General features: G+C 45.1%; 1 protein-coding gene across 1 annotated transcript in view; it reads left to right on the top strand.

Moving 5' to 3' along the window:
* The first annotated feature begins 5,896 nt into the window (after positions 1–5,896).
* The window catches only part of LOC132591505 (collagen alpha-2(XI) chain-like), a 54,550-nt gene continuing 33,350 nt past the window's right edge, over positions 5,897–27,096 (top strand). The window contains exon 1 of the mRNA XM_060270286.1: positions 5,897–6,092. Coding sequence (XP_060126269.1) covers positions 5,969–6,092 — 124 coding nt within the window. The 5' untranslated portion in view covers positions 5,897–5,968. The remainder of the gene's footprint in view (positions 6,093–27,096) is intronic.

Raw genomic sequence — 27,096 nt, 5'->3', positions numbered from 1 at the left:
GTTCCCCATCTTTACAAATCAGTGTAATTTAAAGAAGGAAAAAAAGATCCTCATGAAAACTCACCAGCATTTTAGTGCAAATTTCTCCTAATACAAATTTTTGTATACAGTTTTGCCTAATTCACACATTTTTTAAAAAATCACTTCCCCTTAATACATTTTTTATGATATTTCCACTAATATATGCATTTTTGTGCACACTTTGCTTTAGTAACATGCACTTTTGAATATGCTTCTTGGCTGGAGAACTGTGCTGTACAATCTGGAGGAGTGTCACTGTAATTTTCCAAGGATGCATGAGCTCTTAGTGTGTTTCACAGGGCCCCTGCCTGCTCAGCACCATTCCAACTGCACCAGTGATTTTGGGTTCAAATTGTTGTGCTTGGGCTTGTGAAAAGGAAAATGGTGTTGTTTTTTTACGAGGGGCGGGAGGCTAGAAATTGCTTGTTTTTTAAAGCCCAATAATACTAAATACCAAAATGAGATGGCAGAGTTATGTGGGCAGCAGAGACTTGAGAGTTAGAATGAAGGATGAAATCTGAAGGCTCCTCAGAGGTAAGTCACACCAAATTCAATTGATATAGAGCTACACACTAACATATTTACCATAGCCTAAGATTTTGTGCAGTATATCTCATCAGATGAGAGGGGGGGGGAGAGAGAGAGGGAGGGAGAGAGAGGGAGAGAGAGAGATGGGCCAGGAACCATGCAGCAAACCACTCACATAAACTCCAGCATCCTGCTGATAAAAATCAGGGTGCTCTGTGTTTTGGTTCCGAGCTGTTGCAGAAGCCAGCTGATTTGTGTGAGAGCATGAGACCAAAAAACAAATGTATTTTGGTCCAGTGCTCTGAAGCAAGCCAGCTGACTCATGCAAGAGTGGCTGGACCAAAAAAACCCGGGACATTCTGGGAGCCAATCAGAAACCAGCATGGTTTCTGTAATTCTAGGATGTCCTACTCAAATTGGGATGGTTGAAGGGTATGCAGCCATCAGGCTGAAGGATTAAAGTCAGAACCAAAGAATAAACGAGGAAGTAGAATTTGAGGAGTATATAGTAGGCACAAAGGACAACTAAATATAGGAACATGTCAGAGATCTGGAAGATCAAGTCACTAAAGCAAAGCTCAGTAGGTACAGGAAACCCCGTTATACTCCTTCATGCCTCTGACCTTTTTCCGTAAGAAGATATCGTCTTCAGTTCAGTGCTTTGCTACTTGGGGCAGTCACCCACCCACACCGATTCCAGCACCTCCTCATGCTCTCTACGTGAACTGTATCTACCAGGAGTGGGGAGCAGGCCTGTACAGCAGGTGGCGAGGGGGAAGTAGCCGGGTACATTTGCCTCTTTGGCTCAAATGTGTCCTTGAACTTGGATGGTGCCTCTTGCTTGCCTGGAGAGGGGTACATGTGTGTGTGTGTGTGTGTGTGTGTGTGTGTGTGTGTGTGTGTGTCAGCATCTGATTTATACTACACAAAGGTAAAAGTCACATCCATTGCTACACCTACTTCTCGCCACATCCGCAAATACCATAATAATCATAATCATAATCATAATAATGATATTAGTTACAGGTAGGTAGCCGTGTTGGTCTGAGTCGAAACAAAATAAAAAAAATTCCTTCAGTAGCACCCGAAAGCTCATACCAAAATACAAACTTAGTTGGTCTTTAAGGTGCTACTGAAGGAATAATAATAATAATAATTTATTATTTATACCCCGCCCATCTGGCTGGGTTTCCCCAGCCACTCTGGGCGGCTTCCAACAGAAAAATAAAACACAGTGATCTATTAAACATTAAAAGCCTCCCTAAACAGGGCTGCCTTCAGATGTCTTCTAAAAGTCTGGTAGTTATTTTTCTCTTTGACATCTGATGGGAGGGCGTTCCACAGGGCGGGTGCCACTACCGAGAAGGCCCTCTGTCTAGTTCCCTGCAACTTGGCTTCTCACAATGAGGGAATCGCCAGAAGGCCCTCGGTGCTGGACCTCAGTGTCTGGGCAGAACCATGTGCCCCCTGGAAGACTCCCCACAAAGGAATGCAGCCTGAGGCTGAAAAGGCCCCTCACCCCTAGTGTATATACATTTATGGAAATGACAGAGCAAATAAAAATGTAAGGGTGGCAAAATTGCTGTGAAATATAAGACACAGTTTGTTAATGATTCAGTTAAAGCTTAAACATTTACAAGGTTTGAATCATAGAATTGTAGAGTTGGAAGGAACCCCAGGGGTCATCTAATCCAATCCCCTTTAATGCAGAAATCTCAACTAATAGATGCACGCAACCTCTGCTTAGAAACTTCCAAGGAAGGAGAGCCCACAACCTCCTGCGGGAGACTGTTCCACTATTGAACAGCTCTTAGTGTCAGAAGGTTCTTCCTTATCTTTAGTCAGAATCTCCTTTCTTGTAGCTTGAAGCCATTGGCTTAGGTCCTCCAGAGCTGGAGAAAACAAGCTTGCTCCATCGTTCATAAGGCAGCCCTTCAGATAATTGAAGATGGCTATTATATCTCCTCTCAGTCTCTTTTCCAGGCTAAATATACCCAGCTCCTTCAACCACTCCTCACAAGGCTTGGTTTCCAGACTCTAGATCAATCTTGGTCACCCTCTGCTGCACATGTATGTTCCAGCTTGTCACTATCTTTAAACTGTGGTGCCCAGAACTGGACACAGGGTTCCAGGTATGTCATACCTGGTTTGACTAAGACAGAATAGAGCAGTACTATGACTGCCCTATACAGTGGTACCTCGATTTAAGTACACAATTGGTTCCAGAAGTCTGTACTTAACCTGAAGCATACTTAACCTGAAGTGAACTTTCCCATTGAAAGTAATGGAAAGTGGATTAATCTGTTGCAGATGGGTCCGCAGAGCACTTAAACTGAAAGTACTCAAACCGAAGCGTACTTAAACCGAGGTATGACTGTACTTCTGTTGATGCAGCCTAGACTAGTGTTAGCTTTTTCTGCGGCTGCATCATGCTGTTGACTCATGTTAAGCTTGTGGCCCACTAAGACCTCACATGTACTGCTACTAAGCCAGGTGTCCCCCATCTTATATTTGTGGCCCACTAAGACCTCACATGTACTGCTACTAAGCCAGGTGTCCCCCATCTTATATTTGTGCACATGGTTCTTCCTGCCTAAGTGCAGAACCTAACCTAGTTTTCCAATCTACTAAGTTCATATTGAATCCTGTTTCTGTCTTCAGAAGCATTAGCTACCCCTCACAGTTTGGTGTCATCTGCAAATTTGATTAGCATCTCCTCAATACCTTCCTCCAAGTCACTCATAAAGATTCTGAACAACAATGGGTCCAGGGCAGAAGCCTATGACCATTCAAAATACTGTATACCGTATGTTGATAACACGCTCACCCTAGCTTTCCTGTGTTCATTGACACCCGCAGTGAGAGGGGAAACCACCATCTCAAGGAAGGCCTAAATGAACAAGTTTTTTAGGTTTTTCTCCTGATGCTTGCTGGGAGTTTTAAGGGAGACAGGAACCAAGAAAGCATACAAACATGGTGTTGTCCAATTGCAATCTGAAGTGGCATGCAAGGAGAGCCCTGCTGGATCAAGCCAAAAACCCATCGAGTCCAGCATCCTGTTCTCACAGTGGCCAACCACATTTCCTAATGGGAAGCTGGCAAGAATGACCTGAGAGCAACACCACCTCTTCCCACCTGCAATTCCAAGCAACTGGTATTAAGCGGTATGCTTTCTTCAACAGTGAAACTAACCATTGCAGGTAGTAAATGAGGGGAATGTCAGTGGGCTTTGAAGAGTCACAGGGATTGCAGGGGTTTTTTTAAGGGGGGGGGACCCAAAATAGCATAATGAGGGGGTGTAGCTGAAGAGAGGGTCATAGCTGCCAAGTTTTCCCTTTTCTCGTGAGGAAGCCTATTCAGCATAAGGGAAAATCCCTTTTAAAAAGGGATAACTTGGCAGCTATGGAGAGGGTGGGAGTAGGGTCCTCAAGGCCAGACTGACAAGCCCCATGCCTGAGGTTTCCCACTCTCATTTTAGATTATCAGGGACTGTACTCTTAGTGACCCCGCCAAAGAAAGATTGGACAAGAGAAGGGGCCTTTTCAGTGGCAGCTCCTTGCCTACGGAATGCTTTCCCCGGGACAGGTCTGTCTGGCACCAACCCTGAATGCATGCAGGTGCCAGGCAAAGTGTGTGTGTGTGTGTCCCCACCCACCAGGCTTTTGAATGATGGAATTGCTGCTGATTCTTGGAATGGGGAGAGTCTGCTTTTCACATTTTTACAGTAAGCACCTCAGAGGTGATGGAATGGATTTTTTTTGTGTTTGTGTGTGTGTGTGTGTGTGTGAGAGAGAGAGAGAGAGAGAGAGAATGGAAGTGTGTTTTGCTGATAAGTTACCAGAATAAAATTGTTCTGTTGTGTTTTTAGGCGCTGCAATTTTATATGTTTGCATTTCTGTTGTTGCTGCTGCTGCTTTTAAATTCACCTAAAGTCATCACTATGAGGCAATTAATATGCATAATAAATAATAATAAAATAATAAAATAGTTGTTTTATTTATAAATTGAAGTTGCACGCACACTATTGTAGAAGAGCATAGTTAAGAAATGGAACTCCATCCCATAGGAGGCTTTTAAAGAGAGAAAGAAGGTTAAGAGACATGAACAGAGGATAAGGCTATTGGTGGCTACTCACCTTGATGGCTCTGCCCTGCTTCCACTGTCACAGGCAGTAATGCCTCTGAATACCAGTTGCTAGAAACCACAGGAGGGGAGAGTGCTCTTGTGCTCAAGTCAACCACTTAGAGAACAGGATGCTGCACTAGTCTAGGTGGCCTGATCCAGCAAGCTCTTAGCATCTGCTTTGCATGCAGAAGGTCCCAGGTTCATTCCCTGGCCTTTCCAGGTAGAGTTTGGAATGTTCCTAATCTGAAACCCCAGAGAGCTGCTGCCAGTCAGTGCAGGCAATACTAAGTTTGGTGGACTCAACAGGAGACAATTTCCTATGTTCCTGTCACTAAGCAGGTGTTATTTTTTTATAAAAAAAAATTGACAGAACACGTGTATTACTAAATAGGGAAAACATGTGTGCAGTTTACATAGAGTCAAGTTGATGAATTTCAGTGGGTCTGCTCTCTAACATTGGGTTAATATACATTAAAATTATGAATATTCATGTGTTGGATTATCCAGTAGCCAACTAAGCACATGCATAGGTCATGCATAGGTCACCAGCAGAGCAGGGGCACCCCTCACAAGGGCATAGCCAAGAGGGGCTCCCCATAAAAATACTTAACTGAGGTTTTGCCCAGTGCGCCCCCCCCCACCAACATGAAGCCTGCCCTCAAACATAAATCCTGGCTAAGCCCATGACCCCTCAGCCAATGTTAAAATTGTTTTTGAAATAATTTTGCAACCAGAAAATATGGAAACATAAGCTCTTTTAATTTCAGCATACCTTTAGGTTTCTCGTACATTTCCAAAAATAAAATTTTCTTCTACGGTTTATTGCTATTTTTATTTTGAATTGCACAGCGGGGGGGGGGGGGGAAGCACCCTAATCTTTTGGGGCTTCTAAAGTTTTTAAATCCATTCTTTTATACAAGACACACATCTTGTCTCTATTTTTTATTTTATTTAAATGTGGGAAAATTCACCTTGCTGTTTGAAACACACGCCTCTTATCTACCTGTCTGTCTTTCTGTCTATTCCGAACGCCCTCCAGTGTTCATTCCTATTCCAATGTAATGGGAGTTACTCTCAGGAAAGTTACTTTCACCTTAGCAGCCGCGCTCTCTTCCTCCCACCCCCACCGCGCTAGTTTCTTAGCGGCTGTGGCTGCCCGGGGTGGCGCCACGCCCCGTGAGGGGAGTGGGAAAGTTTCCCTGAAGCCTTTCTAAGCCGTTTTCCGCCGCCCGGTGGGAAACGGTGCTCCTCGAGCTCTCCGGCAGCGCCCTTTGTCCGAGAGAAGCCGTCGGTGATGTTGCTCCTTCCGCTGCTTCTGCTCTGGCGCCGGAGTTTGGGATCTGCGACTGCCGGGCAAAGTCACCTGGAGCGGAATGGAGGGGACTCCTTAGCCGGCGGCGGCTCGGGGCTGCCTGCAGGTGAGGGAAGCGCCCCTGGTCAGCGGGAGACGAGCAGGTGGCTCTTGGGGGAGGGGGAATTGACGCGGAAACATTTGTGGGGGTGGCCCTGACACTGCGATCCTGACCGTGTCTACTCAGAAGTAAGTCCAATTGAATTCACTGAGGCTTACTCGCCATAGCTGCCAAGTTATCCCCTTTTTTAAGGGAAATTCCATTATGCTGAATAGGCTTCCTCACGAGAAAAGGGAAAACTTGGCAGCTATGCTTACTCGCAGGAAAGTGAGGTTAAAGATTGTAGTGTTACTTGAGACTAATTTGCCCTGGGTTACCGGTATATTTAATTCCCTGGATAGGAAGTGACCTGTCAGTGTTAATCGTGCCCATTGATTTCAGTGGGTCTGTTCTGAGTAGGACTGACCCATGTGTCTGATTACTGCTTACACACAGGTAGGCGCCCTCAGAATCATTGTCCCTATGGTGCAACCTGCTATACATCTCTTCAGAAGCGAGCTCCATTGACCTCAGCGGGACTTACTCCTAGGAAAGCATGTACTGTAATATAGGGCTGCTACATGCTGAAAGGGTGTCACTCCTGTCAAGAACTGTGCTGCAGGATTCAGCATCCCACCAAGTTCTACCCAGAGTAGACCCACTTAAAGTAATAAATCTAACTCATGCCTGTTAATTTCAGTGGGTCTGCCTTGAGTAGGACTAGCGCTGATTGCAACTCTTTGCTAAGAGCAGTAGCACTGCCTTGGGATCAAGGTATCAATCTGGCCCAGTAACCTCTCACTGCATCCAGGGTCAGATTTAAGACCTTTAGAAGCCCTAAGCCAGGCATCCCCGGACTGTGGCCCTCCAGATGTTTCGGCCTACAACTCCCATGATCCCTGGCTAACAGGACCAGTGGTCAGGGAAGATGGGACTTGTAGTCCAAAACATCTGGAGGACCACTGCTAAGCCCTTAAAAGATTTTGGTGCTCCCATATATATCCAATTCAGAATACAAACAATAATAAACTGTAAAACAAAATGTTATTTTTTAAATGAAACAAAACCTACAGTAAGGTGGAAAATAATATTTGTTTATATATACTGTACTTCCACTTTATTTATGTTGGGGGGGGGAATCTCCTACTTTTTTCTAATTGCAAATTCTTTGATTGGATTGTCAGATCTCATGTTCAGCTAGCATTCATTTTCTCTGTTGAAGTATATTAAAAATCCCAACAGAACAACCCAAGGGGACACTGAGCTATCCCAGAGGATTGTTGCATGGTGGTTCTGTTGGGATTTATAATATACTTCAACAGATAAAATGAAGGCTTAGCTGAGCATTTTGTGACCATTAATGTTTAAAATCTGACAATGGAAAATAAGCAATATGCTTATTTTGCTTAATCCAGCCCTGGCTGCATCAGAGGCAGGGAAGTCTCCCCAGTAGCAGCCACAGCCCACACAAGTGGGTTAAATGCAGGGCCGTGTTAAGCCCATCCAGCATCCTGGTGCTAGGTCCCTCCAGCGCCCCCCTCCAGAGCCTCTCCAAGGGCCCGGGAGTGCCAAGCAGACCGCGGCAGCAGTGGGAGGCCACCTCCGAGGACTCCGCGCTGCACCTCCTTCTCGTTTCCCCAGCGCTGGGTTCCGCTCAGTCAAGCGTCGCCACCAGCGTGCGCACCGCGGGACCAGCAAGAGCTGCTTGGGCGCTGTGCGCGCGCTGGTGGCAAAGTTCGACTGAGCGGAACCCAGCGGTGGGGGAACGAGGAGGAGGCGCAGTGTGAAGTCCTCGGAGAAGGAGCACAGTCCTGGCCAGATCGCCAGAACCCTGCGCTCACTTGGCGCCCTTCCAGCGCCCTCCAGCACCCGGCGCCGTGGTTCTCCGCACCACTAGCCTCTATGGCTAGGACGGGCCTGGTTAAATGTTCCCCATCAAAGCATCCTTGCTGATCCAGTTAGATTCCAGGGATCCATTCGCCCTGATTATCTTAACCCAGGGAGGGGGAACCTCAGTCCCAGTGGCCACATGCAGCCCTACAAACTTATCTGGTCTTTGGGACTCTCCCCAAATCAAATTCCTGTCTCTGCTTCGCACCCTCCTTGAGTGTTTATGGCCTGTCTGGCATACACCTTTGAACTCATTGTTCCACCTACTTTTGCCCCTGCCCACTACTGGCATGTGGCCCCCAGAGGATTGCCCAGAAGGAAATGTGGCCCATGGGCTAAAAATGACTCCCTGCCTCTGCTTTGCTTGCGATTTATCCCTGCCTCTGCCTGGACCATCCTTCCTAAATGCTGGCAGTGGATCCCAATCCTCATGGGTCCCGGTTGTGCCACACATTGCAACACCTGCCATTATATGTAGTTGGTTGGATGCCTGCAGCCTGGCACTGAGGATCAGCTCTGAATCCAGAACAACAAAAAGAGATTACTATAAACAATTCTTTCTTTTGTGATTAGGAAACCTGCAGGAGAATTCTTTGTTTTTCCTTCTCTCTCTCTCTCTTTTTTATAAAGAGCATCTGTCAAGCTAGGGTGTTTAATGAATGACAGACATCAGACAGCTAACCTTCTGTTGCAAATTGCTGGCTAAGCTATGTTATGGTATTTTGTGGGGGGGGGGAGATGGGTCTGTGTTTCTTTTCTTTCTTTTTGTGGGGTGGGCTTGACTTACTGCCCAAAATGTCTTTGCTCAAGGAAAGATCCACATAACCTTTCCAATCTCATGGGTCTGTAAGGCCTGAGCTCTGTGGTCTAAAGTGCTCCTGGAAATTATTCAGTACCATAGGCTATGCAGCTGCTGTCCTGGTCTAAAGTGGAGGTGGCAACTTGTGCTTTTGATGCAGGACCATTCTGCACAGCAGTGTACAAGATCTCAACCTTTTAGAACAGGGCAGAGGAAACCTCCCTTGGGATTGTCCCCAGGCCATGCCCCTCACTGACCCCCACCCCTCCCCATTCTTTGCAACCTCAGTGTTTTTGCCTGGCTGGAATGTGTCCATAGAACTCTTTCTTTCTTTTTTTAAAGTATTTTTTATTAAAGATTTCTTGAATTACAAAGGTGTGTGCAGTGTCTCTCATATTTTTACATGTACTGTATCATTTTTGCAAATTTGTTAAGACACTAAGAAGAAAGAGGGAAAACGAGGTAGATAGGGGGTGGGAGGGTGGATGGGGGTGGGATTAGGTGATGATGGTTCTGTTTTGCTTAATATGTGTAGGGCTTGATGTCAGCTTTGTTTGTGTAGGTTCTCCTTTATTCGCTTGTGTTCTTTTGGTGTCAGGTTAGCCATACTGTTTTGTATGCTGGCGGTAAATTTTTGTCATTATCTTGTTGGGCTGTGTGTTTGATAAAGGGGAACCATACCAGGGTGAAGGCATCCTCTTCTATTTGTCCCCGTGTCAGTTTCAGCTTGTTGGTTAGTTTTTCTAGTAAGGCTGTTTCCCATACTATTTGGTACCATTGGTCCATGCTTACTCCTGACAGGTCTCTCCAATGTCTGGTTATGACATTTCTGGTTGCTGAAAGTAGGTAGGTTATGAGGTCTTTGTGGTATAAATGGTACCTCTTTGTTGCCTGGATGGAGGACAAAGAGGAGTGTGTAGAAAGTAGACTGCTGTACAAAGGTAAAATTGGCTGTGTCGCTCTCCCCACGTTTGCATGTTTCCCGCCCCCTTGCCCAGAAGGTACATGGTTTTTGGGCTACAACAGGTTCCCCAAGTTATACATAGAGCTGCCAATTAGTTTCTGGGCCCAATTCAAAATGCTGGTTTTGACCTATAAAGCCTTAAAACGGCTCAGGTCAGGAATGTAATACATCAAGGGTGGAAGAGAGGAACCCTTGATTTGATCCAGCACATGGCATCGGATGATGGGCACTGGAGTCCCGCAGCATTTTGAGGACTGCAGGTTCCACACTGCAGTTTAACACTGAGGAATGGGGAACTTTTGGCCACCCAGATGTTGTTGGACTCCAGCTCCCACCAGCCCTGGCCAGCACCTGGGATGCCCTAGTTGGCCCACCCCTGCTGTAGTGCCTTCAGCAAGAGTTTGGGAAACATCCATCAATTGGAAGCTGCAATATTTATTTCTGCCTCTCCCCAGGATGATGTTAAGAGTTGCCTTTTCTCTCTTTGAAAGATCTTGATGATGGATGTGCCCCTGGCATCCGCTTGATTTCCATTGGGTCAGTCCAAGATTTGCCTTTCATGTCTATATATATAATTTTAAATTATAACCAAGAAAAAAAATACATACTGTAAAAAAAGTTACATACTGAAACTTGACTCCCCTCCCCTCCCCCTCTTTCTGTGGTTCCTTAAATTTACTCTATTTCCCCCAGAATTTCCAATTTATTTATACTTTCCCCCATCTATTTCATATACGTTTTAGCAACTGCACATTTTTACAATAATTCTGCTAACGTCTTAATTTCTTTACAATTTGTTTGTATATATTCGATAAAAGATTTCCATTATCTATTAAAGAGTATGTTGTCTTGGTTTCTTATTCTTCCGGTAAGTTTCACCATTTCTGCATAGTCCATTAATTTCTGTAGGCATTCTTGTCTTGTCAGGGCTTCTTCTTTCCATCATTGGGCAGATATCATTCTTGCAGCCGTGGTTGCATACATAAATAAATATCTAGGCTGTATTGGTACCCTCGATCCCATAATCCCCAAAAGAAAAGCTTCTAGTTGTTGGCTTTTTGGTGTGTGTATGTGTGTGTGTTTTTTACAAATGTTATTTTAAACATCTTTTTCAATTCATTATATATCATTTCTCAGTAGGCTTTAGCTTTATTGCAAGACCATCACATGTGAAAAAGGTACCTTCTTTCTCTTTGCATTTCCAACATTCATTCAATTTCATTTTATAAATTTTTGCCATCTGGTAGGTTTTAGATACCCTCTGTATAGCATTTTCATATAATTTTCTTTTACACCATAACATGCTGTACATTTTATATCTATATTCCACAATCGTTCCCATGTCTTCATTTCTATATTGTGATCAATATCTATTGCCCAGTGTATCTTTGATGATTTCACTTGTTCATCTGTTGTCTCCCATTCTAGTAGTAACTTATACATTTTAGACATCACTTTAACATTACAGTCTAACAGATCTCTCTAATTGACTTACTTGTCCCGCAAACCCCCATTTCTTATCCTTTATAAATACTTCATTTAAATGATGATATTGCATCCATGTTAACATTCTTGGAAAGTCCTTAAACTCTTTTAATTTATATTCTCCACCTTCCACCTTTAACAAATTCCTGTGTTACCCAGTTTTCCGTCATATTCTTCTTCTTCACCCCATAGCTTCTACTGGTGAAAGTCAAAGTGGAGTTTTTCTTTCCAGTAAGTTTTTATATTTATCCCATACTCTATACAATTTTTCCTAATTACAGCCATACCTCATGTTACATTTGCTTCATGTTACGTTTTTTCAGGTTGCGTCCTGCGGTGACCCGGAAGTACCAGAAAGGGTTACTTCTGGGTTCCGCTGCTTGCCCATGCGCAGTAGCGCTAAATTGTGCTTCGTGCATGCACACAAGCACCAAATCATGCCATGCACCTGCGCAGATATGGCACTTCAGTTGCGGGCTTTTCATGTTGTGAACGGCCCTCCGGAACAGATCCCGTACGCAACCAGAGGTACCACTGTATATGGTTTATTTATGTACTTTATGTACATTTACTTTATGTAAATTGTTTAGGTACTTTCAACTTTTCATAGCACAAATATGCATGCCAGGCAAGTATATTATCATGACCTTCTAGGTCTAAGATTTGTGGATTCTTCAATGACAACCATTCCTTCAACCAGCATAGGCAAGAAGCTTCATAATATAATCTGGCAGGGGAAAACCTCCTCTCTCTTTAGCATCTATCTATAGTTTATATTCCCCCCCCCTCAGTTTTTTCCCTTGCCAGATATATTTAGAAATATATTTTTGCCATTTCTGGAAGCAATCCTCTCTGGTTTCTCTTCAGATCCTATAAATCTTTCGCCTTTTACTTTTATGTCTGGTCTTGTTTGATTCATGGCAGGGATAGGTCACAAAGGGTGAGGGGGGTTGCTGGTGGCTTAGATTTATCACTGCCAAGGGTGCAGAAATATCTGTGTTAGAAAGTGGGCATTGATGACTTGGAAAGCAATATTTCAGGGCAGCCAGCCTGTTCACCATAAATTTAGGAGCATTCTGGGAGCTGTTCTAGTGCCCTTCCCAATAGATCTCTCTGTACAAGAGTGTCAGGGCCTGAAGAACCAGCTGTGTCTGTTCTTGGCCATGTGCCAATCTTTTGGGTTCTTTTGGTCTTAAAAAGGAAATTGCTTTGGTGGCGCCACTTGCAGGATTGTAGTGCTGGTTCTTCTGCCCCAGGAAAGAGTAGCTCAAGGCAGGGATGCTGAAATATACTTGGAGTCCTGTAGTGACTTCATGCTCTTTATTGCAGCTCGTAAAATAGTGACTGAATTGCCCCCCAAACCTCATGCTTTTATATACATTATGTGAGGGGCAAGGGGTATCGCGAAGCCCCTCCCCTCCTGAGTTCCAGCCCAGCCCAGAGCACGACGGAGAGCAGGGAAAGCTCCAGCTCAAGTGGGGAAACAGGAAGTGGGGTCCAAGGCTCTGGCAGGGTAGAAGAGCCAGCGTCCCAGGTGGGACAGGAAGGAGGAAGAAAGGGGGGCAGACCCATCCCCCCAACTCCGGAACTTCGCAGAAAGCGTCGGGGGAAGAGGATGGGGCTCCTCAAGTTGTTATGCTGGCGCAAGACGCGCCAAACGCCATTCGGAGGTACTGATTCAAGCTGAGAAGATGTGTCTCTGTAAATAGCTCTACCTTTAGCACTGTAAATACGCAGCACCAATAAAAAGATAAAATGCAGAGCGGTGTAGAGTCGTTACTCTGAAGTAGTCCCATCCGGCCACTGTGACAGCTACCTCCGAATCTTTTTTGGGGCTACTTTGGAGTTGCCGGGATGAGCGCGCCAGAAGCGGAGAAATGGCGGCAGATCGCGGAGAAAGCCCAGCAGGACCTGCAGCAACTGGCGTTGCAGGCACAGGGGGAATTAAAGGCGGCTAAGCAAGAAACGGAGAAAGTCAAAGAGGACAGGCACAATCTTGCTGAACAGGTGAGAGCACTTCAGGAGAAAGAGCAGCAGTTAAGGGCGGTAGCGGTGGACCTCCAAAACAAGTTGGATGCAGAGAAAAACAAGGGAGGAGGGGGAGCCCAACTCCAAGTGCTGCCAGGAAGGAGAGCAGGGACCCTAGTAAGCAAGTTCAATGGAGACCCGAGGGAATATCATGGCTTTGAGACTGAGATCGTGTATGCTCTTGAGCTGCACCATGATGAGTTCCCTGATGATGCGCACAGAGTAGCGTTTATTGTGGAACACCTTACCGGGGGAGCCAGGGAGTGGCTGAGACCGTTAATCGCGACAAAAAATCCTTGCATGAAGGATGTCAAACTATTTTTGGAGGCTTTAAAAACCATGTATGCGGCTGATAGCCATTTGGACCAGACCAAAGAGGAACTGCATAATTTAAGACAAAGAACAATGACAGTTCGCGAATATTGGTCAAGATTCACCATGCTGGTGCACAGACTGGGGTGGGAACTGCAATCGCCTCCGATGGAAGCGGCGTTCTACCTGGGGTTGAATGAGGATGTGAAAGATGAGCTCTCGAGAGGTCCAAAGCCCAGTAATATGGATCAGCTGAGCAAAGCGGCTCTGGCGGTGGGGGTGAGACAGGAATCCCGGTGGAACGACAAGCAAGCAACGCGCGCAAAGCGGGCTTGGTTCCCACGGTCGCAGGAGAAGCCACTCCCCCAACCGCCATCCCAAAATGAATGGGTCCCAGCCACCCAGATACAGGAGGAATTCTTAGTGGAAGAATTCCACGCCCTCTTCCCACACAGGCCCAAGCCCTGGCACATGGAAAGGGAGGGGGAGGAGGAGGAAGCACAGGAGGGGGAAAGCAGTTCACCATGGAGATGGGAAGCAGAGTTTGAGGACACGGAGGAGGAGATGTGGGTATCTCCGAGGTCCACTCAGTCAGGAGAAGAGGTGGACTGGCAGCAGATTTTCACCCCCACCAGCTCTGAGGCCACGGACTTTTTGGGCTTTCCCTCTTCCCAGGAGGAAGGAGGGGGCCAAGGGAAATGGGGGGAGGTGTTCACACCAACCGGCTCGGACAGCACGGAGTTTTTAGGCTTTCAGTCACCACCGACACCCGTGCAGCCTCTCGGGAGGGAGGAAGGGGGGCCTGGGAGGGGGATGGATGTGAGGGGCAAGGGGTATCGCGAAGCCCCTCCCCTCCTGAGTTCCAGCCCAGCCCAGAGCACGACGGAGAGCAGGGAAAGCTCCAGCTCAAGTGGGGAAACAGGAAGTGGGGTCCAAGGCTCTGGCAGGGTAGAAGAGCCAGCGTCCCAGGTGGGACAGGAAGGAGGAAGAAAGGGGGGCAGACCCATCCCCCCAACTCCGGAACTTCGCAGAAAGCGTCGGGGGAAGAGGATGGGGCTCCCCAAGTTGTTATGCTGGCGCAAGACGCGCCAAACGCCATTCGGAGGTACTGATTCAAGCTGAGAAGATGTGTCTCTGTAAATAGCTCTACCTTTAGCACTGTAAATACGCAGCACCAATAAAAAGATAAAATGCAGAGCGGTGTAGAGTCGTTACTCTGAAGTAGTCCCATCCGGCCACTGTGACACATTATTTACACAATGAGTCCCGTCTGATTGGCTGGTTCTGCTTCCCTCCTGGAGCCTGATTGGTCTTTTCCTGCAAGCCAATCGGTTCATGCATTCTAGGATCCTACTTGCCTATTGTTCTAGGATCCAAGCTTAGTACATAACAGATGCATAGCTCATAGAGTCTGTGTGGTAGATTGGAGATCAAAGTTCAACTACTCCCCCCCCCCATATGATGATCACAGGGTGATCATCAGCCAGCCAGCCTCCCTCAACCTAATTTACGTGACAAAATCATTGTGAGCTTACCTCCAGTGGAGGCTGGTCCATTAGGGTGAATGGAGCCCAGGCCCACCAACCTCAATCTGCCTTCTGCCAGACCCCACCTTTCTGCCTTCCTTCTTACATGGTTTTCCCAGTAGTGATGTATGGAAGTGAGAGCTGGACCATCAAGAAGGCTGATCGCCGAAGAATTGATGCTTTTGCATTATGGTGCTGGAGGAGACTCTTGAGAGTCCCATGGACTGCAAGAAGATCAAACCTATCCATTCTGAAGGAAATCAGCCCTGAATGCTCACTGGAAGGACAGATCCTGAAGCTGAGGCTCCAATACTTTGGCCACCTCATGAGAAGAGAAGACTCCCTGGAAAAGACCCTAATGTTGGGAAAGATGGAGGGCACAAGGAGAAGGGGATGACAGAGGACGAGATGGTTGGACAGTGTTCTCGAAGCTATGAACATGAGTCTGACCAAAGTGCGAGAGGCAGTGGAAGACAGGAGTGCCTGGTGTGCTCTGGTCCATGGGGTCACAAAGAGTGGGACATGACTAAATGACTAAACAACAACAACAACAGCGACTTACAATCCAGAAGGTGATCCTGCATGTCAGCTTTCTCCTCCTCCTTAGTCTCAGTGTTGAAGAATTCAGCAGGGAGGAGAAGGATGGGGACAAACCTTGTAACAGTTGGCTTAGCATATCATTGGCTCTGGCTGTATCATTGGCTCTGGTGCCACCTATTGTTGGTTGCCCTGCATTCTATGTCCCAATTGGTACCAACCACCACTGCCCCCCTAGTTCTGGGCGCCACAATTTAAGAAGGATGTTGACAAGCTGGAACATGTGCAGAGGAGGACAACCAAGATGGTCAAGGGTCTGGAAACTAAGCCTTATGAGGAGCACTTTGAAGGAGTTGGGTATGCTTAGCCTGGAAAAGAGGGGACTGAGTGGAGATATAGTAGCCATCTTCATATATCTCAAGGGCTTTCACATGGAAGAGGGAACAAGCTTGTTTTCTCTTGCTCTGGAGGGTAGGACTCGAACCAATGGCTTCAAGTTACAAGAAAGGAGATTCCAACTAAACATATGAAAAAACTTTCTGACAGTAAGAGCTGTTTGACAGTGGAATAGTCTCCCTTGGGAGGTTGTGGGCTCTCCTTCCTCGGAGGTTTTTAAGCAGAGGTTGGATGGCCATCTGTCAGGGATTCTTTAGTTGAGATTCTTGCATTACAGGGCATGGACTAGATGACCCTTGAGTCCCTTCCAATTCTATTATTCAAGGAGCTCAAGGTGGCATACATTAATTCCCCTCCACTCCGTTTTATCCTTACAATAACCCTGTGAGGGGGTTTATGTTGAAAATGAGTTCATGGCAGAGTGGGGATTTGAACCCTGGTCTCCCAGGTCCTGGTCGAGCACTCTAACCACTACACCACAACTGTTATGTTTGCCTGCTGCCAACAGCTAGGCATTCATGATAAATTGGTGCTGAGGCCTCAGCCTTGTCTATGTCTCTTAGGTTCATGACAGAGAAGCCTAATTATTTTAATTGAACTTTGGCTACATCTTTTTTTAATTGCCTGCAGGCAGCTGAATTTCTGCAAAGCTAGAGGTCATGAAGTTCTTATGCCTAGGCAGCAGGGGTTAAGAGCCACTTCCCTGCGGGACATTTTAGCTGGCCATTTTCAAGTAGGAAGAATAAATGAGCGAGTAGGTGATTATATCTGGGTCAGAGCAGGGGCAGAAGCTGAAGCAAAATTCTCCTCTGCAGCTGTTAATTTGCCTTTTTGTATCTGTTGGTCTTTGTTCCTATGGTATCTCCTGAGGTTCTGCAGATCCTTCAGAGCTTCACTGATAGGATGGCCATCTGACCTACTTTACAGAGGACAACCCCCTCTTTGAAGGTGCCCTCTCTTTGAAGAGCTCTTGTTTAAAGTCAGGTCTAAGGAGTAGGGGCTGACATGTCCCATTTGGGGGGATGTGCTGACGTGTTGTCCACCCACTGACACCTCCCTTACCTGAGTTGTGCAAAGAAGCAGAAGATCTTGTGAGAAGCAGAAGATCTTGTGAGATTTTGGCAAAACCCAGCATCTCCGCTGGTGGCAGGGCAGAGCATCACCCCAGGGGTGGAGGAAGTGAGGTGGGTGACTGTAGGCCACCCCAGGTGTCACTACTGAGGGGGGGTGACAAAATGCCGGGCAGCACTTACTGCGGGGCCTGCAGCGTGTCCGAGCCAGAAGAGATGTGGTGTCTTGGGCATGCTCAGGCTCCACGCTGCCCAAACGGCCCGCCCACTGCCTCCCCCCCCCAGCTGTAGGGCAGCTGAGTGGGAGGAGGCAGGCAGTCTCTGGAGGCCTGGGGTGTGCCCCGCCCCTACAGGTGGCTTGCCCTGCCCCTGGGCGCGCTGCGCAAGGCGCCCGAGTGGCTTCCTTCATTCCTCATATGGTCCAATAGCATCATGAGGGCCATAATCTCTGATATAAAGGCACTGCGGGAAATTAAAATGGCAGGTACATCTAGCCATCCACAGCACAGCTGTGCTTTTGACAGCTGTCTCAAGCAGCGTTCACTAACTGAGGAGGTGTCTCAGCAGGGAAACTTCCCCAGTGCCCCCTCAAACCCAGTACCAGTCCTGAATGCAAGTACAGTGGTACCTTGGTTTACGAACTTAATCTGTTCCGGAAGTCTGTTCTTAAACCGAAACCATTCTTAAACCGAGACGCGTCTTCCCTAATGAGGCCTCCCGCCACCGGTGCCCTTCCACCATTCAGCTTACGTTCTTAGACCAAGCTAAAGTTCTCAAGCCAAGACACTATTTCCGGTTTTGCGGAGTTTGTAAACCAAATCATTCTTAAACCGGACTGTTCTTAGACTGAGGTACCACTGTATATTAGTGAAGGCTTGTGAGGGTTCTGCCTAACTTCACTTTTTGGAGTTACATATTTCCATTGCTGATCACCCCATACCTGAAATGACATGACATGTTTAATGGCCTTATTGAACAGATGTGTGTCACAACCTAGCAGTTCGAAAGCACGTCAAAATGCAAGTAGATAAATAGGAACCGCTACAGCGGGAAGGTAAACGGCGTTTCCATGTGCTGCTCTGGTTTGCCAGAAGCGGCTTTGTCATGCTGGCCACATGACCTGGAAGCTATACGCCGGCTCCCTCGGCCAATAATGCGAGATGAGCGCGCAACCCCAGAGTCGGTCACGACTGGACCTAATGGTCAGGGGTCCCTTTACCTTTTATTTCCATTGCTGATCACCCCATACCTGAAATGACATGACATGTTTAATGGCCTTATTGAACAGATGTGTGTCATTATTATTTTTTGCCCTTACGGTAAATGTGCAGCGAGTAAAATTTATATGTTTGTGGACACAGGTCAAATCAATTTAGCCCAAGGGAAGAGCTAGCCTGTTTATTAAATTGAAGTCAAGTAGAGGTCAGGTTTGTCCTTTTTAATTTAGATATGCTCCCTCTATTCATCTTGTGACAAATTACTGGCTCCAGTATTGTAGCTCAAGAGTGGACAGACATGGCATCTATGGGATCCTTTTCTCTTTCTCCCTAGAATCCCGAGGTTCATTAAGATTCAGACACAAAATAATGGTTCAGTACAAATTGGTGTTTTGCATCCAACTTATAAACCACTTTATAGTTTGAGGCTTTAAAATTCAATGTTGTGTGCAACAAGATAAAAATAAGATAACCTATACATAAAAATAGATTCTGAACCCATTCCTTCAGGTGTACAAAAGTTTAAAATGCATTAAAAATATATTTCTATTCTATTAGGGAAACTGCTGGCCAAAAACATCTGTGCAATTGGGGGAAATTTCATAGAAAAATGTATACCTATGTCTGATGAATTTTAGAGAGGACTTTAATTTTTTTTAAGGTTGGAAAACTGAAGGAAGCCTAAATTGACTGTTTCTCCCAGCTTTACCCAGAACTGGTTGAATTACTGCAGAAGCAGCATAATGATTTATTAGTTTTCATGAGAATTAGGTTAATGGTTTGAGTACTGTCCTCTTACCTTATGAAAGGACTCAGAGTGGGAAAACAGCAGACACCTCACCAACAAGCAGAAAAACCTGTAGAGCCGCAGAGATGAAACTGGAGGTCCTCAAAACTGCTGTAAATGAGGATCTTATTGCAAACAGATGAAGCTTGTGCTGTAATTGGTTTTACAGATGCAGTAATCAGGGTGATAGGCTGATGGGCAGGGTCCTGGGGAGTTTTAAAGCAGCAGCATTGGGTTCTTGACCTCTGGGGCATTTTTAAGCCACTCCTTACTTTGACCTCTCTTGTGAACCTGTGTAATTGAGTCTAAGTGGCCTGAACTGGCATCTAGATCAGTGAAACAACATTGGTTGGAGTGATTCTTCCTCCTCTTCCTCCTATGGTGTGTGGGTGGAAAGCAGAGGGGAACAAAAGGGGGCTGAGGCATCTGACATCAATTAGAATGCCTCCTTTCCATTTAATCTATTCAGGATGGAAATACCAAGGAAGCAGGTGAGTGGAATTCTTATGCATTACCCCAGAATGTCCAGTTATGGTGGCCTGGGACTGATTTAGATGAAGGAACTCTAGATAGCATTGTGTTTAGTTAATACAAAAAGCTGATTTCCCTTTTGCAGTGGACCAAATAGTCTTCATTGCTAATAAAAATTCTACTGAGAAATTCTGTGCTGGTACCATTAAAAGCATAACTTTTTATTTTTAATAAATAACATAATTATTTTTAATGGTTAAGCGTTCAGATTTCTTTTCTGAGTTGAGGAATATCAAGATACCTCCCCGCCATCAAACTCCCTCTCCAAATGCCAATTATGGTGCTTTTTATGTTTTGGATAAAGCAGAAGACTAAACTACATTTTTTAATTAAAAAAGTGTCATGTCCTATCTACAGATATGAAACTTTTTTTCTTTTTAATTGTGTGTCTGTTTTAAATATTAAACACTTTTCTCAAGTCCCTGCACCGGGTATTTTTATTTTATTTATTAAATTTCTATACCGCCCTACACCCAGGGATTTTGGGGCAGTCTGCAACTGCACATTATTGCCCATGGGAAGCAAGAGGATTTGTGTTTTCATTTTATGTGCTGGAAGGCAGAAGCTGTATGATTCCAAGTGGGATGATGTTGCAAACAAAGCCCTTCAATGGATTGTTAGGGAACGCAAAAGGAATTTGAATCTGAATCTCATGGTCTTTATTGTTGTTGTTGTTTAGTCGTTTAGTCGTGTCCGACTCTTCGTGACCCCATGGACCATAGCACGCCAGGCACTCCTGTCTTGCACTGCCTCCCGCAGTTTGGTCAAACTCATGTTCGTAGCTTCAAGAACACTGTCCACCCATCTCGTCCTCTGTCGTCCCCTTCTCCTAGTGCCCTCAATCTTTCCCAACATCAGGGTCTTTTCCAAGGATTCTTCTCTTCTCATGAGGTGGCCAAAGTATTGGAGCCTCAGCTTCACGATCTGTCCTTCCAGTGAGCACTCAGGGCTGATTTCCTTAAGAATGGATAGGTTTGATCTTCTTGCAGTCCATGGGACTCTCAAGAGTCTCCTCCAGCACCATAATTCAAAAGCATCATGGTCTTTATTACTCAGAAACAAAAAGGTATTCAGTCGCCATCAAAAAATACAGCAAGGAAGAGGCCAAACCCATTTTGCATGGAAAGTTGTTCTATAATCTATAATGGCCTTTGGTCTCCTGTTCAATCTATCCATGCTTCCTCTCTAGTTGGGACATGGAGATGGGAACAGACAAGTGGGCACAGAAGGAGATACACCTTTAGGTATCCATTCTTGGACCGAAACCATTTAGGGCCTTTAATATTAGTTGCAAAGTGGCAATTCAGCTGTAACAGAATTGGTATAATATTGGCTCCTGGATGAGCAGCTAGTCAGTTGATGTAAATGACTGATCGATTAGATCTGTGGACACACACAAATTAAGAACAAAGTAAGCCCATTGAAATCAATGTACCTAACAATAGATCCAAAGCATTATTTCTTAAGCAAGAAGCAAATTTCTTCTTGATAGACATATGCAGTGATAACTGATGCCCGCCCCCAATGAGGGAAAACCACCATCTCAAGGGAGGCCTAAACAAGGAGAATCAAACCTCTGACGTGGGTCATTCTGAAAATTAAATAAGCAACCAATACTGATCTAGATGGATCATTCAGTGAAAACAGAATGCTGACTGCCTGGGCAGTGAGGGGGAAAGACATGGAAAGTTGGAACTGGAATGGGATGGAGCATGGGTAGGCAAACTAAGGCCCGGGGGCCGGATCCGGCCCAATCGCCTTCTCAATCCGGCCCACGGATAGTCCAGGAATCAGTGTGTTTTTACATGAGTAGAATGTGTCCTTTTATTTAAAATGCATCTCTGGTTTATTTGTAGGGCATAGGAATTCATTCATTCCCCCTCCAAAAAAATATAGTCTGCCCCCCCCCCCAAGGTATGAAGGACAGTGGACCACCCCCCTGCTGAAAACGTTTGTTGACCCCTGGGATGGAGTATCCAGGAAATGGGCACTGTGGTTGGCCTAGCTCCTGAAGAGGAGCTCCATCCTGCAACATTTTGTGAAGTGACATTTTAGTTAGTGGAAGAGATAATGCATGTTAAAGATCATCCTGCAAGCTTCATGGTTGAGTAAAGATTTGAACCCAGGTGTCTGACACCATAGGCAAGCTGGACTCTGCCATTGTCTCCCAGTCCTTCTCAGATTTATCTGAAGTGAAAGTTATCCTGTGCCAATTAGCTGGATTTGTCAAAACAAGAGGCCAATCTAGAGTCTTTAGTGTTTCGTCCCCCTTAGCAGACTAAGCCTTTAAGCTGCTAAAGTCACACTGAATGGGCATCCTTGGTGGGTCTTATTTATAATAAGCAGATTACAGGCCCACCCTTGCTAGGTCGCCTGTACAACCTTGTTAGCCTGTTGATATTTTCGTAGCCGTAATTCTGTAAATGAGCGGACACCAAGGCAATCTCACGATGCCATGTAATGGGCCCTGTCTTTCATCCCACAGCTCTGGCTTGCACTTGGCAGATATTGGTTTAACTTGGGTTTTTTCCACCAACCGTTAATTCCTTGACTTGTATCCAACACAATATATATCTCATGAACAGAACACTTGGGGTGGCAATGTGTCTGTTTAGAAGAAGAAGAGAAGAGTTTGGATTTGATATCCCGCTTTATCACTACCCCAAGGAGTCTCAGAGCTGCTAACATTCTCCTTTCCCTTCCTCCCCCACAACAAACACTCTGTAAGGTGAGTGAGGCTGAGAGACTTCAGAGAAGTGTGACTGGCCCAAAGTCACCCAGCAGCTGCATGTGGAGGAGTGGGGACGTGAACCTGGTTCACCAGATTATGAGTCCATCACTCTTAACCACTACACCACACTACACTTGGAGGAGAAATTCAATTCACTTTTAAAGGTCAGCCTGCCTACTTTACACTTTCTGAAACAATAAGCAAACTGCAATCAGCCTTTGACATTCACACTTTTCTGAATTTTGCAGTGCAGTTCTTCAGCAATGTAACATGTACAGTAATTCATAAACTTGTGCAAAGTGTGAACCAGTTTGCATGTATTGGTGAAAATAACATACAAAATGTTTTATATTAGGGTAAATTGCAATAAAAGTGTGTATTAAAGCAGTGCTTCTCAGGTATGATGGGCAGACAACCCCCCCCCCCCCATATGTCAAGGACCGGTACCATATTTGGTCCCAGAAGCATCCCAACCCACCTGGCACTGTGGTGGAGTCACACTAAAAAACCTGGTGAATGTTCAAAAGGACTCTTTAAAATAGAATTCACAAACTGATATGTGGAACAGCAGAGAACTGAACTTCACACTAGAAAAATGTGAAGAGCAGAGAATACAAAATTGATGGATTCACACCTTCATGTAATTATGATCATGCAAGGACCGTTGAAAACAATAATTGGCTGTAGAATTGTTTTAAAAAATTGGGAAATGATCTACAATTAACTGAAAAAAGGGTTTAAAATGACATTTGTATGTATGCGCCAACCACGGCAAGAACTTTAATAGTTCAAAACTGGAAATCTGGAGGAACACCAACGAAAGAACAATGGCAAGAAAGACTGATGGACTATGCAGACTTAGCAAAGTTAACAAATTGCATGAAAAAGATAACAGTGACTTTAAAAAGAAATGGGAACCATTTACAACTTACTTGCAGAAACAACAAAAAGAGATGGGCTCACTGGCAGGATTTGAACAAACTTTCACAACTTTATTCAATTTAAACATAGAGGGTGACAATGTAACAACATTTAATAGTATATATACATGCAGAATACAGTGATACCTCAGTTTTAAGTACACAATTGGTTCCGGAAGTCTGTACTTAACCTGAAGCATACTTAACCTGAAGCGAACTTTCCCATTGAAAGTAATGGAAAGTGGATTAATCCGTTCCAGACGGGTCCGCGGAGTATTCAACCTGAAGTGTACTTAACCTGAAGTATGAGTGTAATTGGTTCTGGAAGTCCATGCTTAACCTGAAGCATACTTAACTTGAAGTGAACTTTCCCATTGAAAGTAATGGAAAGTGGATCAATCCGTTCCAGAAGGGTCCGCAGAGTACTTAAACTGAAAGTACTCAAACCGAAGCGTACTTAAACCAAGGTATGACTGTACAACAAATAATGTAACAAACCAGAAGGGAAGTTGGGAAGTCAGGCAGGGAGGGAGAGGATTGTAAATGTAATGGTAAGGTAGGATTGGAAAATGGTATGTGATACTTGGAATTTGCAATTACAAAATCTTAATAAAAATTTATTTTTTAAAAAAGAAAATAATTGGCATTCATCGCTGTTGAGCATTAGTATCACTGGACATATACTTCACTCAGGTAGCATTTACAATTGTCCTGTGAGGTCCTGTATAGTCTCTGTGTAAAGGGAAACTGTGATTCTCCAGCTGTTGGGCTCCATCATCCCTGACCCAATGGCCATGATAGTTGGCACTGATGGGAGTTGGAGCCCAGAAACATCTGAAAAAGCTGCTGATCCTCATCGCTGAAATCGAAAGAGTGAGCACATAGAGCAGAATATATTAATAATCAATCCCTCTTCCTGGTGCACTCTGAGAATTATAGTCCTGTGAGGGCAGTAGCAGTCTCCTAATAAATCTCAGCACGTTTAACAAACTATAGTTTCCCCAAAAAACTTTGGGTGAATCCATGACTGTTTAAAATGGTATCATAGTGCTTTAAAGTGCTTGCGCCACGGTACTGCTATATCCTATCCAGGCACGTCCAACGGGTAGATCATTGGACGTCTGTGGTAGATCATGGTAGATCACTGGTTCCCCCCAAAGAAGCTCAACAAGTATGGCTCCCCTTAGAAAAGCTCAACATTTCTGCCCTGCACCCCCCAAAAATGTGGCTGTCCCCCTCCCTAAAAAAAAAGCTCAATAACCTGTACCTCTAGAAACAGGGCTTTCCTTCCCAAAAAAAAGCTCAACAACTTTGACCTGAAGCCCCCAAAAGGGGGTAGATCACTGCCAGTCTTTAACTCTGTGAATAGATCGCAGTCTCTGGGAGTTGCCACCCCTGATATAGACCACTTACTTTAAAGCAGCATTTTATGACTTTTTAAAAGAGGTTGCTCCCTTTGTTCCATGTTTGTGATTACTATCGGTTTTAACAAAAAAACAAAACTGCTGGAAATAGAAGTTGTAATGCTGGTTGCTTTAATGCTATTGTAGACAACCTAGAATAAGGGATGTGCTTGCAAATTTTGTTTCACCTGCATTTGTAAGCGAGTCAACCTTATTTCCATTTCCCAAACTAATGCATGGCTTGGAACACAGCTCTCCTTTGGATTGTGCAGTTCTGTCTCTCGTGTGTGTGTGTGTGTGTGTGTGTGTGTGTGTGTGTGTGTGTTTGAATCTTTTTGAGGGAAATGTGTACCATTTAAAAGCAAATTTTCATGCAATTAAAAAGAACACAGCCACAGAAAGCAAGACAGACATGTGATAGTATGGAAGCAAAACTTGCAGACCGGAAATAGACAGACCTCTCCATCCCTGAATTGAATCAATTTTTAGATAAGATACTAGTAAGTAATAAATAAATAAGATAGTAGAAACAGCTGTATGGGAATGACCTAGAGTGAGTGGTTGAAATAACTATTGGCAATAAATCTGCTAGGTCCTAAAGTCTTAGGCGCTGACTTTAGGAGGGAAATGAAAAAGAACACAAGGGTCAAAGGTCAGCTTTCACTCTTCATCTCTCCCACCTCCCCCACTTCCCCTTAATTTTAAGTGCTGTCATTAGCACTTGACATCCCTTTCATCTTCTGTGACTTAGTATACAGTAAGTCCTATGCCTGAACTGATCATTTGCAGAGCCCCCAGTTTCATCAACCTCCCATCTCCAACTTGTCACTATCAAACTTGTAAATCACTTGTCATCTTTCCAACACATTGTTCAAAGCCTTTGCTAAGAATGAAGCTCCTTAGGTTGTTGAAGGCCAAATCTGCACCATACATGATTCAGTTGTAGAGATGGAAGAGGCCACAAGGATCATGTAATCTGCAATGAAGAAATATTTTTAGCCTGTCATGTTCCCTCAAAGAATCCTAGGAAACATAGCATGTTATGGGTGCTGAAAGTTGCTAGGAGATACTTCTCCCCCCCCCCCCACACACAGCAAGAATTCCCTGGAAGTGTAATTGATGGTTAAAACCACTGCGGAAATTGTTGCTCCATGGGGGGAATAAGGGTCTCCTAACCACTCTCAGCACCCTTAAGATACCACAGTTTCCAGGTTTATTTGTGGGGGGGGCCTGCATGTTCAAAGTGGTTTCATAGCCCTTTAAAATGGTATTGCAGAACTTTCAGCACCCTTAACAAACGGCAGTTTGTGGCTACTTCACTGCAGAACTGGCGCTGTTATAGGTGCCACTTAATACATACTGTGCAGTTGTAAGAAACCAATCTTTCAGTATGGCAGCCCCCACATTTCATAACTCCCTTCCTATTGATACCAGGCAGGCACCTTTACCATAGCATAGCCTTTTCAGCACCTTCTTAAAACATTTTTGTTTAGGCAAGCCTATGCAGAGACATAAGGGACCCAGATGGCGCTGTGAGTTAAACCACTGAGCCTAGGGCTTGCTGATCAGAAGGTCGGCGGTTCGAATCCCTGTGATGGGGTGAGCTCCCGTTGCTCGGTCCCAGCTCCTGCCAACCTAGCAGTTTGAAAGCACGTCAAAGTGCAAGTAGATAAATAGGAACTGCTACAGCGGGAAGGTAAACGGCATTTCCATGTGCTGCTCTGGTTTGCCAGAAGCGGCTTTGTCATGCTGGCCACATGACCTGGAAGCTATACGCCGGCTCCCTCGGCCAATAATGCGAGATGAGCGCGCAACCCCAGAGTCGGTCACGACTGGACCTAATGGTCAGGGGTCCCTTTACCTTTACCTTTATGCAGAGACATAGATGTTGACATATTTTAATCTTTTTTAAACTGTTGATTTTATTTTATTTTTTAAAAAATGTAGCTTTTTGAATGTGGGGTATTGATCATTTTAATATATCCTGTGCCATGCTGCCTGAGGCTGATGGGAGTTGGAATCTCACATCTTCTGGAAGGCCACAGGTTCTCAATCCTTTCTCTTCATACTTTTAGCAAACTCCCCCTCCCAGTTGGATCACTGTGCAGCTAAAACAGCCCTAACCACACACAGGAGGAAGGCCACACACAGGAGGAAGGTAGATAAAGAATTTTCTTAATTTAAACTAGAATTGGAGAGCAATGATATTGGGACAGGGTGAGCCAGAGGAACAGTAGGAGAGTAGAACTGGAGAAATCTGATCTTTTCTACTGTCTTTCCAGTTAGATCCAATACTTGGACCCAGGGCCAATGCCAGGCTTAAGGGCATCCTGAGCAAAATGCGCCCTTTCGTGGTATCCTTCCCCCATGGATTGGCCCTGGTGAGCTTTCTTGGCCAGTGGTGTTGGAAAGGGTAGAGAAGCAAAAAGGTGTTT

The sequence above is a fragment of the Zootoca vivipara genome, chromosome Z (genome assembly GCF_963506605.1).
Source record: "Zootoca vivipara chromosome Z, rZooViv1.1, whole genome shotgun sequence".
Lineage (NCBI taxonomy): Eukaryota > Metazoa > Chordata > Lepidosauria > Squamata > Lacertidae > Zootoca > Zootoca vivipara.
The sequence above is the reverse complement of the archived record's forward strand: the minus strand, read 5'-3'. Positions and strand labels throughout refer to the sequence as shown.